The sequence below is a fragment of the Nelumbo lutea genome, chromosome 1, assembly GCF_056320005.1.
Source record: "Nelumbo lutea isolate HS-2025 chromosome 1, American lotus-T2T, whole genome shotgun sequence".
Classification (NCBI taxonomy): domain Eukaryota; kingdom Viridiplantae; phylum Streptophyta; class Magnoliopsida; order Proteales; family Nelumbonaceae; genus Nelumbo; species Nelumbo lutea.
Window position 1 is genome coordinate 50,607,368 of NC_142684.1, and position 16,133 is coordinate 50,623,500.

General features: G+C 41.7%; 1 protein-coding gene across 1 annotated transcript; it reads left to right on the forward strand.

The window, feature by feature from the left end:
* Window positions 1–13,343: 13,343 nt before the first annotated feature.
* LOC148874609 (uncharacterized) lies at window positions 13,344–14,534 on the forward strand. Its single transcript, XM_088962372.1, has 2 exons — window positions 13,344–13,815; window positions 13,903–14,534. Exons 1-2 carry the CDS (start codon window positions 13,344–13,346, stop codon window positions 14,532–14,534), a joined length of 1,104 nt encoding a protein of 367 aa, XP_088818498.1.
* The last annotated feature ends 1,599 nt before the right edge of the window (window positions 14,535–16,133 follow it).

Consider the following 16,133-nt stretch of genomic DNA (forward strand, 5'->3'; position numbering starts at 1 on the left):
ATTACCTTTGATGCAACTAACCGTTCCCAAGAGCCTGTATCAATCTCACCCCTTCAATAGGCTTGAGCTCTAATCAAGAATGAATTTGATTGGACTCCTGGTGACTATTTGATTCCGAGTATTGAAAAAAATCCTTCTCTGACCAGTCTAATAATGTTTTAAAAACCGACCTGGAGGCCGAACCATTATTGCCTCCGAGTTGCGGGTTACCGGTGTGACTAGCTAGGTCGAATGGTTCAGACTGTGCCATGTTATCGGTGTGTGTGTATATATATATGTGTGTGTGTGTGTGTGTGCATGTGCATAAATATATATTTGTGTATATATGTATATGCATGTGTATAAATATATATTTTAGCAATGAATAACATATAAATAAGTTTTAGATATGTTATATGTATTATTTTGTATTTAATTCAATTCATTTTTTTAATATTTTATAGAAAATATTGAAAATTACAATTTGAGGCCAAAAATGTTTTTTTTTTTTGCGAAAATAGTAGGCAAGGCACTTGTGGTGCCTTGGGATGCATAGATATTGAAAAGTTACCCAAAATTTATGGCCTCTAAAAGTTTGCATGCATTGAGTGCGTAACCCGTGACCTGGTCACCGGGTCGAACGGGTCAACATTTGAACAGGTTGGGTTGAACGGTTCTTGACTAAGTCAATGGTTTTGACCATCTAACGGTTCTTGACTGAACCGGATCTGAAATCTTGGTTAGGTGATGATTCAAACGGTTTGATCAACTGGGTCAATAATGGGTTGAAAATGGCAAGGCTCAGTTTGTTTGCAGTGCAAGGTCTAAATGCATGGAAGTGCTAAGTAGACTGAGTGTAAATTCTGATTTATTTTTTCTTCATATTTGATTTTGTTTTATTTGTTTGTGGGAAGTAAAATAATCTTGCATGAAGCGAATGGAGGTTGGACAGTCATTTGCTCCGGAGGTAATATGGAAGATGACGTGGTTTCCACACATTATATGAGAAAGAAATGATTTAAGGGGAAGGTGGTGCAAAATTTGCAACACCAGTTTTTGGGATGGAAAACTAAACCAGGTGCAAAGTTAATGTCTTGTTCGGATTTGCACCGCAAACAAAGGTAACGTAAATTTCATTTCTATTTTCAACATTTGGAATGCATAAACCAAATGCAATGCACAATTCATGATTTTCAGGCTTCTATCCGCTTGCTTAATTGTTAACTTATAACTCAGAATTGTTGAACCTTAACACAGAGAAACGATTCAACATTTGACTCATTCAATTTTGAACACACCAGTTGATCAAATTCAAGGCATCAATTTGCACAATTTCCATTTTGACTGTTACGTTTTTTGTTTTTTTGTTTTTTGTTTTTTTTTTTGTGGGGGGGGGGGGGGGGGAGGTAAGGAAGCTTGGGATTCTATTATTGCCCAAATTTGTTATTTGGTTCATGGTAAGCTGAGCATGACTTAAGGGGTGTTTTCCAACCCGATATTTTCTGTTTTACTTGTTTTCAAGAAATGCCACACCAGAAAAAAACAAGAATTTTAGTTTAATTCAGAAAAATTATTTCTGAACCCAAAAGAAAAAGAAGTTTCACTTGAGAAGGCTGACATAAATTATTATTTGCTGTAATGTTATTATACACCAGTTCACAAGTTTTTTGGCAGTGAAAATTTATTTTCTCAGTCCTTTTACTTGTGCTTGGTTGTTGAGACCAATTATCCTGTTTTTCAGTTTTTGATTGCTGAGAAAATTTTGCATAATGGTTGGAGTCATTCTATATTAATGAATGATCCATGTAATCTCCATTTTGACAATACAATACTTTATTTTTGGGATGATATGGCTTAATAGTATTTGAACATGCCACCTGTCATGCTGACATGGCACAATTAAAATATTAAGGATGTAGTAATTGCTAGACAGTTTTTTGTATGCCCTTAGCTTCAATCTGATTTGATGTGATTTTGTTATTTAGGGGAAATAAATAAAGTGCATGTTTGATTCATGTTGTTTCGTTTAATTCTGTGTAAAACCCTAAAACTGGACATTTATAGAGACTCATGTTAGTTTTAAATGTTCACAGCCGTTGGATAAGTCTGGGGAGATTTATCCTGCCAAGGCTGATGCTGGTGTGCCACCAAGTGTTGGGATGGCTTGTCTCAGCCATCAGGGTAAGACCCGAGGCACATGCAGTATGGTATTACTTGAATCCTTGAACCGGACCAGATTTCCAGTCTTGCCCTGGACCTTGGAGATAGATGGGCAAAACTGGAAAGTTACACCTGACCCTAGACTCGATTATGACACTTCACTAGGTGTTGGATCAGGCTGCCTTTGATTTGCCAATCAGTGAGATCCTTAGCGGTGATCAAAACCTGGGTATGTTGGGGCAGTTTGAGAATTCATCTGAGTGGGTGATCATAGTGACAGAATCAGCCACTTTGTCGGACAAAGGGTAATGATCGGGAATGCACTCTCTCTGATGGAAATCAAACTGCCGGCAGTTGATTTCAATCGTTGGAATTTTGTTTTGCAAAATTAATATATTTATATATATATAAGTACGGTTTTGAATTGTTTGCAAATGGTTTTAATTCCCGGGATCCATGTGAGAGGAGAGTGCGACACTGTTCCTTGCAGCCGAGGGAGAGGTCCTCTCTTGTCGGGCAGTGCTTGATCATTAAGGGCTGAGAGGTTAAGTGTAAGACCATTGAGGATAATACCTGATGGGCTAATCTTGCACCTGCAGTCCCTGGGTTTTTATAAGATGGCTTGGCCCAGGGACCACTTAATGTAAGTGCTGGGCCCATAGGGTCCATATGATCGACTCAAGGGGTTCATTGAGTTTTTCAGTGAATTCGGCTGGGCCTTGTATTAAAGGCTGGGCCGAACCCATGTGGCTGGTGTGTAGATCAATGCTTGGGTCCCACGCCATACAAAGATGCCCAACTGGGCAGCAGATTGGAAAGTAATTAGACACTAAACACTTAATGGGCCAGAAGCCCATTTCGAGGTGGGCTGATATGATCACCCATCATTGGGGCGAATCTGAGATTAATGTTAGTAAAAGGATTGGGCCTTTTGCCTTATCCACTCTTGGATACCAAATTCAAATTAGATTTGAATCTGGTAACCTCCTGATAAGATCAGGAGTAAGTTAACTTTATCTGCAGATAGGATTAAGATTATCCCCTATCCAAATACTGATTTGGATTGGGATAACTCATAATTAGGAGGATTCTTAATCAAGAAGAAAGGAGAAGAAACCCTAACCAAGAGAGAGAAATATCAGATTTCGAACCACCTTGAAGAGATATAGGATATCTCCTGCGAATTGAGATAGGAACTCATTTCATACTCCAGAAAAGAAAAAGGCAGTTCAGCCTTTTCGCCTTTAGAGTTCTCCTCCAGCCGCCGCCATCTGTTTTTGCAAGATTAGATCTTTGTAGAAAAAGAAAGTCAAGAAATCTGTTCTTGACATTAGTCTTACAACAAAGACTAAAAGGATTCAGTGTTTAGTGTTTCCAGAGGATTCTTGTGAAGGATCCAATGTGTAGGACGCACCCTGCTGGTTCTGTTCCATCCACAGCTGTGTCATCTTCAGCAGGAACGAATCTTGGAGCATTCTTTGAGCGTGAACACCAACTTTGGGAGATACTGCTTCTCCGGATCAGGTATATTCCTCCCATTTATCTTTTGGTATAGATCTGGTTTGATTATGGTTCAAGTAGGATCCTTGAATATTGTATTCTAAATTTAGGGAATATGATTCCCAGTTGGGAGAAAGTAAGAAATTTTTGAAATTCGCCCACCCATTCCGCAACCTTTATGGCGTTCATTAGATGGATCCTACCATTCTTTCAGTGGTATCAGAGCCACAGGTTCGAATTTTGAACCAAAAGAAAATCAGATCTGACCCTGCGCAGATGGATAGAAGGTGTTCTTTCAAGATTTGCGCAGATTGTTTTCTTTTTTCAAGAAACTGTTTCTTGTTAAGGGCGATTGATCTGAAATTAATTTTTTTTATTAAATCCAAAATTTATTTAGAATTGTTCTTTATTTATTTTGATTTAATGGACTGTTCGAACCTGGAGATCGCAGTGCAGATTTGGCGCAGATAGTTTGCGCACCCTTTTTCTTTCTATTTATTTATTTCATTTAATTCGGTTTGTAAATAATTTTTTTTTAGACTGAATGTATAGGATTTGATCAAAAATGTAATTAATAGAAATAGGATTTCAGTTATTTTTCTTGATTAAAGAAGAAGGAAGAAGAAGGCGGCGTTGGAGATTTGCAGTTGGAGAAATCGCTTTCTACGATTTGCAGTTTGTGAAACTGCAACCCTTGTGATTAACCTCTGTTTTGCAGGTGGTGCGAACAGTCCATAGTTTGATTTGTGATTGTTTGAAATCAAAATTATTAATTTCAGATTTTTCATGAATTAATTCTTGAATTGAAAATCAGTTTTGGATCCTCTCGGACTAGATTGGACCAAAACTGTTTGGACCGAATCTGGGGTTCGATAGTGACTGTTTTTCAGTCTGTATTTCTCACACTTGCTGTTCCAAATCTGATGTTCAATTGCAGGGATTAATTCAGCCCACCTGTAAAGACCAGTTTTAAAGGGTTAAAACTGCAAAAGGCCCATTACTGTGAGATAAGCTGTATGGGCCGAACTGCAATCTGCGATTCAGCCCATACACCTAGTAGACATTAATTGTTAATGACTTGGATTTCAATGGGCTATTCGATGGGCTTTACAGCAGTTAATTGATTGGATCAATTCCTCCTTTACATGTGATGTTTGGATGTTTGATGTGCTGCGACCATGGGCCATAAGTACTTGGCCCATGAAGACTCGTTAGTGGCTCTTGCGCACACCATGGCTAAATGCACATCATTGCCATCGTGTCCTTCAAGGTCATTGGATGACCCCTCTTTGCTTGGTGGGCCCCACAACCCTAAAAAGGGATGCGTACGGAACCCCTAGCCGATTAAGGCCCACCAGAAATCTGACTTTATGAAAGTCAGTGGGAGCCACTCTGGTTTGACCTAAATTAAAACTAGGGCCGGTTTTTTTGTTCCCTCCAGCAAATATGAATGCATGTGATAGGGAGACCCATATGATGGACTCTCTAAAGGCCTTCCGTCATTAGCAAAATGATGGGTCCTTCAGTAATGAGGAAACGCACCATAAAATTGGGCTATCCATTTGCTGTTGGATCTATTAGAGTGTTTCATAAGATGATAGGGGCGTCATAGACCGATGTGGGAGGGGCTTCACTAGAAAATGGGAACTCTCTCACGGTACCTTGGCGTAACCTGAATATGATGGGTGTGCACTCACTGGACAGAAAGGTTTACCTGAAAACGGCTCTGAACCTTGTCTGACAGAGGCCAAAAGGAAACTCATTTGATGAGTGGATATGATCCGTCACAGAAAGGTGGTGGGGTTATGCAGCTGAAACAGTTGGCTTCACGCACCCCATGTGATTTCCCACATTTCCAGAGACATTTCGTCGTCTCCGTCACTAAGAAAGGAGGGAAATCTTAGAGATGAACAAATGGGAATGGAGCATAGATTAAAAGCCATATCTATGTAGGTAACATGAATCAAACTAAGGTTGTGGACTAATGATTTTGCTATTTTATCAGAAAATGGCAAACGGTCAATTTGCAAAGCTTCTATACGATAACAAGCTTAAGGGCCCAAACTATGCCGACTGGTACAGAAATCTTATGCTGGTCCTAACTTCTGAAAAGTTAGACAAGGTGGTGAAAAATCCTACCCCAGAACGTCCGGGTGATAGGGCTTTTGAGGCCCGTAGGAGGGACTACCAAGAGTGGGAGGATAAGAACTCCCTAGCCCGCTGCTTTGTCGTTGCCTCATTAGACAACTCAATATAGAGGCAGTTCGATCAGATTGAACTAGCCAAGGACATATTGGACAGTCTAAGAACAATGTATGAAGAGCAGAACCGTTCTACTCGACAGAAGGTCCTAAAATTGTTCATGACCGCGCAGATGACCAAAGGGCAGAAAGTTCATGACCATTGTTTTCGGATGATGGGTTACATTAACGAACTTGAAGCTCTTGGATCCGGGCTAGATCTTGGCACGCAAGTGGATGCCATCCTCAATTCTTTGCCCTCTTCCTTCAATGCGTTCACAATGAACTACAATATGAATAAGCTGAATGTTAGCGTCTAGGAACTCAGCAATATGTTGCAGAGAGCCGATGATCTACTCAAGAAGGATGAGCCTGTGGTTATGCTTGCTGAAGCTAACAAATCGGGCAAGAAAAAGAGAAAGGCAAAGAAGCCTCAGAAGAAGGCTACCAATCCTAAGAAGCAGAAGAAGAACAAGGCATCTGATGTCTGTCACTTCTGCAAGCAGACCGACCACTGGAAGAGGAATTGTCCTGCCTACCTGGAATCTAAGAAAGGTAACATCGAAACTTGTGTCATAGAAACTAACATGTTAGTTACTTCTGTGTCCAGGTGTGTTGACTCCGGGGCTTCAACTCATGCGTGTAACTCACTGCAGGGGTTCAAAGTTAGCAGAAGGTTGAGTGAAGGTGAAGTGACACTATTCTTGGGAACAACTGCAAGTGTTGCAGCGGCGGCAATAGGAACCGTAGAATTAGTTTTTAAAGAAGGAATACTTGTACTTAAAGATTGTCTTTATGTACAGAACTTGAGAAGAAATTTAATTTCTGTTTCAAAACAGTGTGCTGATTGATATACTGTTTATTTTAGTAATGTGATTACTGTTAAACGGAATAATAAATTCATCACATGCGGGGAACTAGAGAACGGTCTCTATGTTCTACATCCTTCTCTGGAAACTAACTTAACCGAAACTACGTCGGTCAAAAATCCCAAGAAAAGGAATCGTGATACAGTAAGTCCCACGTGCCTCTGGCATTACCGACTTGGCCATATCGGTATTGACCGAATCACAAGGCTCGTAAAGGATGGTCCTTTGGATTTTCTAACTGTAGAAAATCTTCCCACTTGTGAACCTTGCCTTCAAGGTAAGATGTCTAAGCGGCCATTTGATGGTAAGCCTGAAAGATCTGAAGGCACACTTGACCTGATACATACTGATGTATGTGGTCCCCTGAGTGTTAGGGCACGCAATCAACACGTGTACTTCATCACCTTTTCAGATGATTTTTCACGATATGGTTACGTGTACCTAATGAGACATAAGTCTGAATCATTTGAAATGTTCAAAGAGTTCAGACAGGAAGTCGAGAAACAGTTAGGGAGAGAAATTAAGGCCCTTCGATCAGATCGAGGTGGCGAGTATCTCTCTGACGAATTCAGGGACTACTTAAAGGCCAATGGGATAGTGTCACAATTAGCTCCTCCTGCTACACCTCAACTCAACGGTGTTTCAGAGAGGAGGAATAGGACCTTGTTGGACATGGTCCGGTTGCTTCTCGTACGCTCACAATTACCCACATCCTTTTGGGGATACGCATTAGAGACTGCTATCTACGTGCTGAATCGGGTTCCAACCAAATCAGTTCCGAAAACTCCATATGAACTTTGGACCGGAAGGAAGACAAGTGTAAGACACTTGAAGATTTGGGGTTGTCCTGCACACGTTAAAAGAACAAGTGCGGACAAGTTGGAATCTAAAACTATTCGTTGCCTGTTTATAGGCTACCCAAAGGATTCGGTGGGTTATCTATTCTATGACCCGAATGAGCAGAAAGTGTTCTGCATTCGAAACGCCCAGTTCTTAGAATCTGATTACATCTTGGACACCCATCGTTAGGAAATAGTTCTTGATGAGGAGAGCTCAGGAGCAGTGGGAGATGTCCCACAAATTCCAGGTAATGACCAACCTAGAAGAACCACCCGGGTATCCAGACCATCAATCCGATATGGTTATGACCAGGATAGTTACCTGGTTGAAACCTTGACTAGTGAAGAGGATCCCGTGACTTACGCGGAAGCTATGTTAGACATAGACTCCCAGAAGTGGGTGGAGGCCATGAGAGCTGAAATGGACTCAATGGAGACCAATGGAGTCTGGACTCTAGTGGATCCGCCCCCCGGGGTAAAAGCAATTGGTTGCAAATGGATCTACAAGAGGAAGAAGGGCCCCGATGGCAGGATTGAGACCTTTAAAGCTCGTTTGGTGGCGAAAGGGTATACTCAGAAAGAAGGCATCGACTATGAGGAAACCTTTTCGCCCGTGGCCATGCTTAAATCCATTAGGATCCTGCTAGCTGTAGCAGCGTACCATGACTACGAGATTTGGCAAATGGATGTCAAAACCGCGTTCTTGAATGGAGATCTTAGTGAAGATATCTACATGCAGTAGCTGCAAGGCTTCATTGCTGCTGGTCAGGAACACATGGTATGTAAACTTAATAGATCCATATATGGACTTAAGCAGGCTTCTAGGAGTTGGAACATCCGTTTTGATTCTACAGTAAAAACGTTTGACTTTGAGCAGAATCCGGATGAGCCCTGTGTTTACAGGAAGTCCAGTGGGGATAAGATCACCTTTTTGGTGTTGTACGTGGACGATATCCTACTCATTGGGAATGATGTAGGAATGTTGACTTCGGTCAAGGTATGGCTATCACAGCAGTTCTCCATGAAAGATCTTGGAGAAGCTTCATACATACTGGGTCTTCGACTCTATAGAGATAGATCGAAGCGGATAATTGGATTATCCCAGGCTGCTTATATTGACAAAATTGTCAAGAGGTACAGCATGGAGAACTCCAAGAAAGGAAACGTTCCTTTCAGGCACGGAGTCACTCTCTCCAAGAAGATGTCTCCCGAGACTTCTGAGGAGATTGAGAGCATGAGAGACGTTCCCTATGCCTCAGCCGTAGGGAGCATCATGTATGCCATGCTGTGCACTCGCCCGGACATTGCTCAGGCGGTGAGTGTGGTAAGCAGATTCCAGGCAAACCCAGGGCAGGAGCATTGGACTGCTGTGAAGTACATACTCAAATACCTTCGAAGGACAAAAGAGTTTTGTCTGGTATTCGATGGTAGTTCACTGCAAGTTCTAGGGTATACCAATGCCGATTTCCAGTCGGATCTAGATGATAGAAAGTCTACATCTGGGTATGTTTTCACGATAGGATTGTGTGCTGTTTGCTGGAAAAGCAGCAAACAGGGGTCCACTGCAGACTCCACAACCGAGGCCGAGTACATTGCCGCAAGTGAAGCTGCCAAGGAAGCCGTGTGGATGAAGAAGTTCATACACGAATTGGGAGCGATTCCATCCAGCACAACTCCCATCCCGTTGTTGTGTGACAACAATGGAGCGATCGCCCAGGCTAAAGAGCCTCGGGCTCACTCGAAGTCAAAGCACATCGAGAGAAAGTACCATGTACTGCGGGAGATCGTTGGTAGAGGGGACGTCCCGATTCAGAAGGTAGCATCAGCGGATAATGTGGCAGACCCATTGACTAAGCCACTGACACAGAAGGTGTTTGAGAAACACATGGAAAGTATGGGACTCCGGCTTGTACCAGATTGGACCTAAGTGCAAGTGGGAGCTGTTAGACAGTTTTTTGTATGCCCTTAGCTTCAATCTGATTTGATGTGCTTTTGTTATTTAGTGGAAATAAATAAAGTGCATGTTTGATTCATGTTGTTTGGTTTAATTCTGTGTAAAACCCTAAAACTGGACATTTATAGAGACTCATGTTAGTTTTAAATGTTCACAGCCGTTGGATAAGTCTGGGGAGATTTATCCTGCCAAGGCTGATGCTGGTGTGCCACCAAGTGTTGGGATGGCTTGTCTCAGCCATCAGGGTAAGACCCGAGGCACATGCAGTATGGGATTACTTGAATCCTTGAACCGGACCAGATTTCCAGTCTTGCCCTGGACCTTGGAGATAGATGGGCAAAACTGGAAAGTTACACCTGACCCTAGACTCGATTATGACACTTCACTAGGTGTTGGATCAGGCTGCCTTTGATATGCCAATCAGTGAGATCCTTAGCGGGGATCAAAACCTGGGTATGTTGGGGCAGTTTGAGAATTCATCTGAGTGGGTGATCATAGTGACAGAATCAGCCACTTTGTCGGACAAAGGGTAATGATCGGGAATGCACTCTCTCTAATGGAAATCAAACTGCCGGCAGTTGATTTCAATCGTTGGAATTTTGTTTTGCAAAATTAATATATTTATATATATATAAGTACGGTTTTGAATTGTTTGCAAATGGTTTTAATTCCCGGGATCCATGTGAGAGGAGAGTGCGACACTGTTCCTTGCAGCCGAGGGAGAGGTCCTCTCTTGTCGGGCAGTGCTTGATCATTAAGGGCTGAGAGGTTAAGTGTAAGACCATTGAGGATAATACCTGATGGGCTAATCTTGCACCTGCAGTCCCTGGGTTTTTATAAGATGGCTTGGCCCAGGGACCACTTAATGTAAGTGCTGGGCCCATAGGGTCCATATGATCGACTCAAGGGGTTCATTGAGTTTTTCAGTGAATTCGGCTGGGCCTTGTATTAAAGGCTGGGCCGAACCCATGTGGCTGGTGTGTAGATCAATGCTTGGGTCCCACGCCATACAAAGATGCCCAACTGGGCAGCAGATTGGAAAGTAATTAGACACTAAACACTTAATGAGCCAGAAGCCCATTTCGAGGTGGGCTGATATGATCACCCATCATTGGGGCGAATCTGAGATTAATGTTAGTAAAAGGATTGGGCCTTTTGCCTTATCCACTCTTGGATACCAAATTCAAATTAGATTTGAATCTGGTAACCTCCTGATAAGATCAGGAGTAAGTTAACTTTATCTGCAGATAGGATTAAGATTATCCCCTATCCAAATACTGATTTGGATTGGGATAACTCATAATTAGGAGGATTCTTAATCAAGAAGAAAGGAGAAGAAACCCTAACCAAGAGAGAGAAATATCAGATTTCGAACCACCTTGAAGAGATATAGGATATCTCCTGCGAATTGAGATAGGAACTCATTTCATACTCCAGAAAAGAAAAAGGCAGTTCAGCCTTTTCGCCTTTAGAGTTCTCCTCCTACTGCCGCCATCTGTTTTTGCAAGATTAGATCTTTGCAGAAAAAGAAAGTCAAGAAATCTGTTCTTGACATTAGTCTTGCAACAAAGACTAAAAGGATTCAGTGTTTAGTGTTTCCAGAGGATTCTTGTGAAGGATCCAGTGTGTAGGACGCACCCTACTGGTTCTGTTCCATCCACAGCTGTGTCATCTTCAGCAGGAACGGATCTTGGAGCATTCGTTGGGCATGAACACCAACTTTGGGAGATACTGTTTCTCCGGATCAGGTATATTCCTCCCATTTATCTTTTGGTATAGATCTGGTTTGATTATGGTTCAAGTAGGATCCTTGAATATTGTATTCTAAATTTAGGGAATATGATTCCCAGTTGGGAGAAAGTAGGAAATTTTTGAAATTCGCCCACCCATTCCGCAACCTTTATGGCATCCATTAGATGGATCCTACCATTCTTTCAGTAATTCCATCAAACACAAATATCATAAGTTTGATTCCTAAGTTCATAAGGTAACCCCCCCCCCCCCCCCCCCCCCCCCCCCAAGGTCAAAGCTGCCATTTGTTTAAGAAAATCAGGACCCACCAACAAGGCAGCAAACAGGTTCCACTCTAAACAATAGTAATACAATCAGCAAAATCAAATGATTCCAACTGTACGTAATTGCGCATAAGGTCAGATTTCTATCTAACATTGGATAAGTTAGATTACTGCTCCTAGAGGACATTCTCTCTTTTCAACTATTGAGAATAAACTTGGGTTTCCTATATGAATTGTTCCTTCCACTAAACATTGCCCCAATAACTATATCAAAAGAGTAGAAATGGGGAAACTTGTATAGGTTTCCCTACCTTTTCTTTCCTTTCCTTACGTTTTCCTTCAAACCAAACAAAGTCTTAGGGAAAACAAATTTGCATGAATCAGAACAAAATACAAACAGAAGAGGAAAGGGGTAGGAATAATATCAATCAAGGCCATAGAATTTCAGAAGGTTTAGCCCCCTGTAACTTCCATCTTAGGAAATTCAAAATACCTGAAACAAGTTAAATCATGGGAAAGAAAAGAAAAAAAAAGAAAACATGGTAGAATCTACAAAGATTATCCTATTCCACTCACCGCTGTTCTGGTCTTCTTCACCAACATCTTATGAACAAGGCCATGACAAATAGAACTGGCAAAATAACATCGAAGATACTCGAAGGCTCGTACATCCGAAGATCCTTGAAGGCTCGAACATGGTAAATGGCAAGGATTTTTTGTTATTAAATAACATCTGATGAGGGGCATTTTGGTCACCCCACACAACTACCAACATGTGGATGCTCTTGGAAACAAAGCATCCAACTCAGCAAAACAGCTTGACAAACCAACACGTGGCAACCGAGCTAGGGTGAGCTCGGTCCGCCGACAACACCAGATCAGCCAAAACCGTTTTGCATACCACGCCCTCATGAACACTGTTACCGCGACCATAGAAATAGCTCACCGAACTGCTCGCCACAAGATCCACGGGCGACCTATAACTGCTGTGCAAATCTAGCAACTAACGGTCCAACACACCCCAAACTATGGAAACAGCTCCACAGAAGACTCAGAGACGTTTCCTGATGGCACCTAAACCTCAGATAGATATAAAAGACCCCAGGATCACTTTGAAAGGTATGCGTATAGAAGGTCTTGAACTGGAATCCCCTTACTAACTTAAGCATTGGAGTGTCTTCCTGGGTAAAACCTACCCAGGCACTCTAACTCTTCCCCTTTTGGAGTCCTTCTCAGCTCGGACTTATAGTTACTAGCTCAGTAGTATAGCTCGGCATTGCTAGATTAGAACTTGGTTCAGGCCCAGTCACTGGCACGAGGGAGTGAGTAGACATCGCATCATCAATTGGCTCCTTCTGTGGGAAACATAGCGAAAAGCTAGTGTTCCCTTTCTTTCATTTCTTATTTGAAAAAACCACTCTTGATGGCATCCTCAAACAATCCTTCTGCCAACAATCACGTCAATGACCAAGTCCCAACTATCACGATAGGCCAAATCGATGCCTTTGCCACTAGCCGATGTATAGGACAATGCGAGTATGGTGTGTGCTCGCCTAAAAGAAGTTGTGGATCCTACGACACCCCCGACAGCAGTAGATGTGCAACAGTTCAATGACTTAGTACGGTGCGTGCACACCATGACTAACACATGAAACCCCATTAGCACCTTAGATTCTTAAAGCACCACGTTCGAAGAACTTCCAAGCACCAACTTTGGAATCCTACAAAGGATGATATGCAAGGGGTGCAGTATCCCCACGACGACGCGTTAGTAGTAAAGCTACTAAATGACTTTTAGAGTAAAGAGAATTTTAGTGGATTCAGACAGCTCAGAAGGTATCCTATTCGCAGAAGCTTTCCAGAGAATGGAACTCAATAAAGCTAACCAGCAACCCGCTAACACACCACTGGTGGGATTCAACGATGAGGTAGTTTGCCTGGTTGGCAAAGTAAGAGGGCCGGTTGAGGCAAGCTCGCCACCCCACACAGCGTGCTTCGAACATGATTTCCTGGTGGGACAACCAATCTTACATGTGTTGCGAGCTGTGATCTCCACGTACCACCTCGCGTTGAAATCCCTAACGGACATAGGGATAGGAGTACTATGGGGAGACCAGCTGGAGTCCAGGAAGTGTTATGTAGCGTCACTGAAAGCCAAGGGCAAGATGACAGTTGATATCGACTTAGAACCACCACTAGAAAACACTGAAGAAAGAGCTCACCCCACTGAAGAAACTGTTGCAGTACAAGTCTCCAGAGGTGAACCTGAGAAAACGGTCCAGATTGGAGCTCGCCTAAAAGAACCTTTGTGATCTGAAATGGTAAGCTTCTTAATAAATAATTTAGATATTTTTGCCTGGTTAGTAGCTGAAATTCCTGGTATAGACCCTAGTTTGATAACTCATAAACTTAACATTGACCCTATAGTTAGACCCGTCCGGCAGAGGAAGAGAAACCTCACCCCGGAAAGGTGGAACATAGTGGATGAGGAAGTGGGGAAGCTGCTAGCAGCGGACTTCATAAAGGAAGTAAAGTACCCAAGTTGGATAGCAAATCCAGTTTTAGTAAAGAAGGCGAACGGAAAGTGGTGGATGTGCATAGACTTTACAGACCTGAAACAAGCTTGCCTAGACAACTTCCCCTTACCTAGCATAGATTGCTTGGTGGATGTGACCTCAGGATTTGAGCTACTTAGTTTTATGGATGCCTACTCAGGCTATAACCAGATCCTAATGGATTTGGAGGACCAAGAGAAGACTGACTTTATCGTTGAAACATGCCTGTACTGCTACAAGGTCATGCCTTTTGGTTTAAAAAATGCTGGGGAGACCTTCCAACGCTTAGTCAATTATGTTCTTTCCGATTTAATTGGCAATAAAGTAGAATATTACGTGGATGAAATGGTTGTAAAGACACTTTTTTCAAAAGATTTGATTTCTGATTTAAATTTCGTGTTCAGTATTTTGCGAAAACATTGAAGGGATGGGAGAAAAATCCTTCATTCAATGTTGTCTTCTCCGGAGAGTGACTTTTTCCAGCTCCGATGGCGATTGGCTTGGAAATGAACTTGATTGTTGATGAGACCAAAACGAACCCTAATTTTATCCCCTAATATTCACTCTTTTACATTAATTTAACACTTAAATGGATTCATTACTCTTGTCTTTCGATCTAGGGCAATAAAGAAGGCAATTGGAAGAAAACAGGGCAAATCGGGTGATTTTTCACAGTTTCGGCGACAGTCAGTAATCTGGGCCTAACTCTCAATTCCGGATATCGAATTGGACAATTCAAGAAGCATTAGAAAGATGAAAGGAAGACCCACAACTTTTATGTTTTAGGTTTTGACAGATTCGGCTCGCATCGAGTACGAAAATGAGCCCAAAGTCGGAGCAAGTTCGCAGCCAGGCCCATTTCACAACTTAAGCCCAACTCGCAGAAGTACCTTGAAGCAGCCCAACTCGAATTCAAGAGTTAAGTGTCCGAATTTCGAATGTAATCTCCAAGGAGAGAGTTTTATCAGATCTAAAGTCTTGAATGTAATCCTAGAGAGATAAGAAGATTGAGATTAGAGCATTAGATAAGAAATAGGATAGGATTAGTTCAAGATAAGATCAAAACTCCCTAAGGATAAGATGATCTCCTAGAAGGAGTTGGATAACAACCCTCTCCTTTGGCTATATAAAGAGGGGGCGAACCAGCTCTAGCAATTACTCAATCATTCAGCAATCAAGCATCAAGCAACTCAAGAAGATCAGTTCGGCCATGGAGAAGCAAAGCATGGAGATTGCGCAGATCATGAGAATCTAAGCTTCTTTTTCTGGTTCAAGGGGGGAGGTTCGATTGTGCCATTGTGAGGTTCTGTAGTTACTTTATTTTCTTTCTTTTTAATTCAAGTATTCATTAGTTCTTGTGCACATTTTTATTGGATGTTAATGTTAATTAGTCTGACAAACTGAATTAATGTTGATTTTCCTACTGCTATCCATGATTTCGGTGATCCGTAATTGTCACGAATAATGGTACAAGTAGCAATTAGGTTGATATCTTTTTGGGTCAATTGTTCGTGATAGCCTTTGACCAATGTTTTAACATGGTTCAACCTAAAAGAATCGATGGAACAAAATTCAGTAATTGCAGCTATCTCAATTATTGTTATTTTGGTTTAACTATTTTCACAAATCTTAATGCTATCATTGTTTAACATGGAACGCTATCGTACCCAGTTGAGTGGTGATAAGTGTTGATCGAATGCTGGGTTTGGTCAACTGAATTAGGAAAACACAAGGTTTATTATGGCTATCCTAATAAATCTAAGGTTAAATGCTTGAATTGCAAGAATGCTGAATTGTACCTAGGATCGATGGCCAATCGATTCAACCCAAACCCTTGAACCAGAATTCGGTAAGACTGATTTTCTCTTGTTTGCTTAGTTTGTTATTCTTTTAATTTTAGTTATTTAATTTTCCCACACAATTACTTTATCCATTCGGCTAAGAAATTACTGATTTACTCCCTGTGGGATTCGACCTAGAACCACTTTTACTGCAAATATTTTATTGTGGGACTAGTAATAA

Excerpts from the sequence above, each read along its gene's own strand:
- LOC148874609 (XM_088962372.1), top strand. The coding sequence starts at position 13,344 with ATGACTTTTAGAGTAAAGAGAATTTTAGTGGATTCAGACAGCTCAGAA. Across the intron at positions 13,816-13,902 it reads TGCAGTACAAGTCTCCAGAG|ATATTTTTGCCTGGTTAGTA; the intron begins GTGAACCTGAGA and ends TAAATAATTTAG.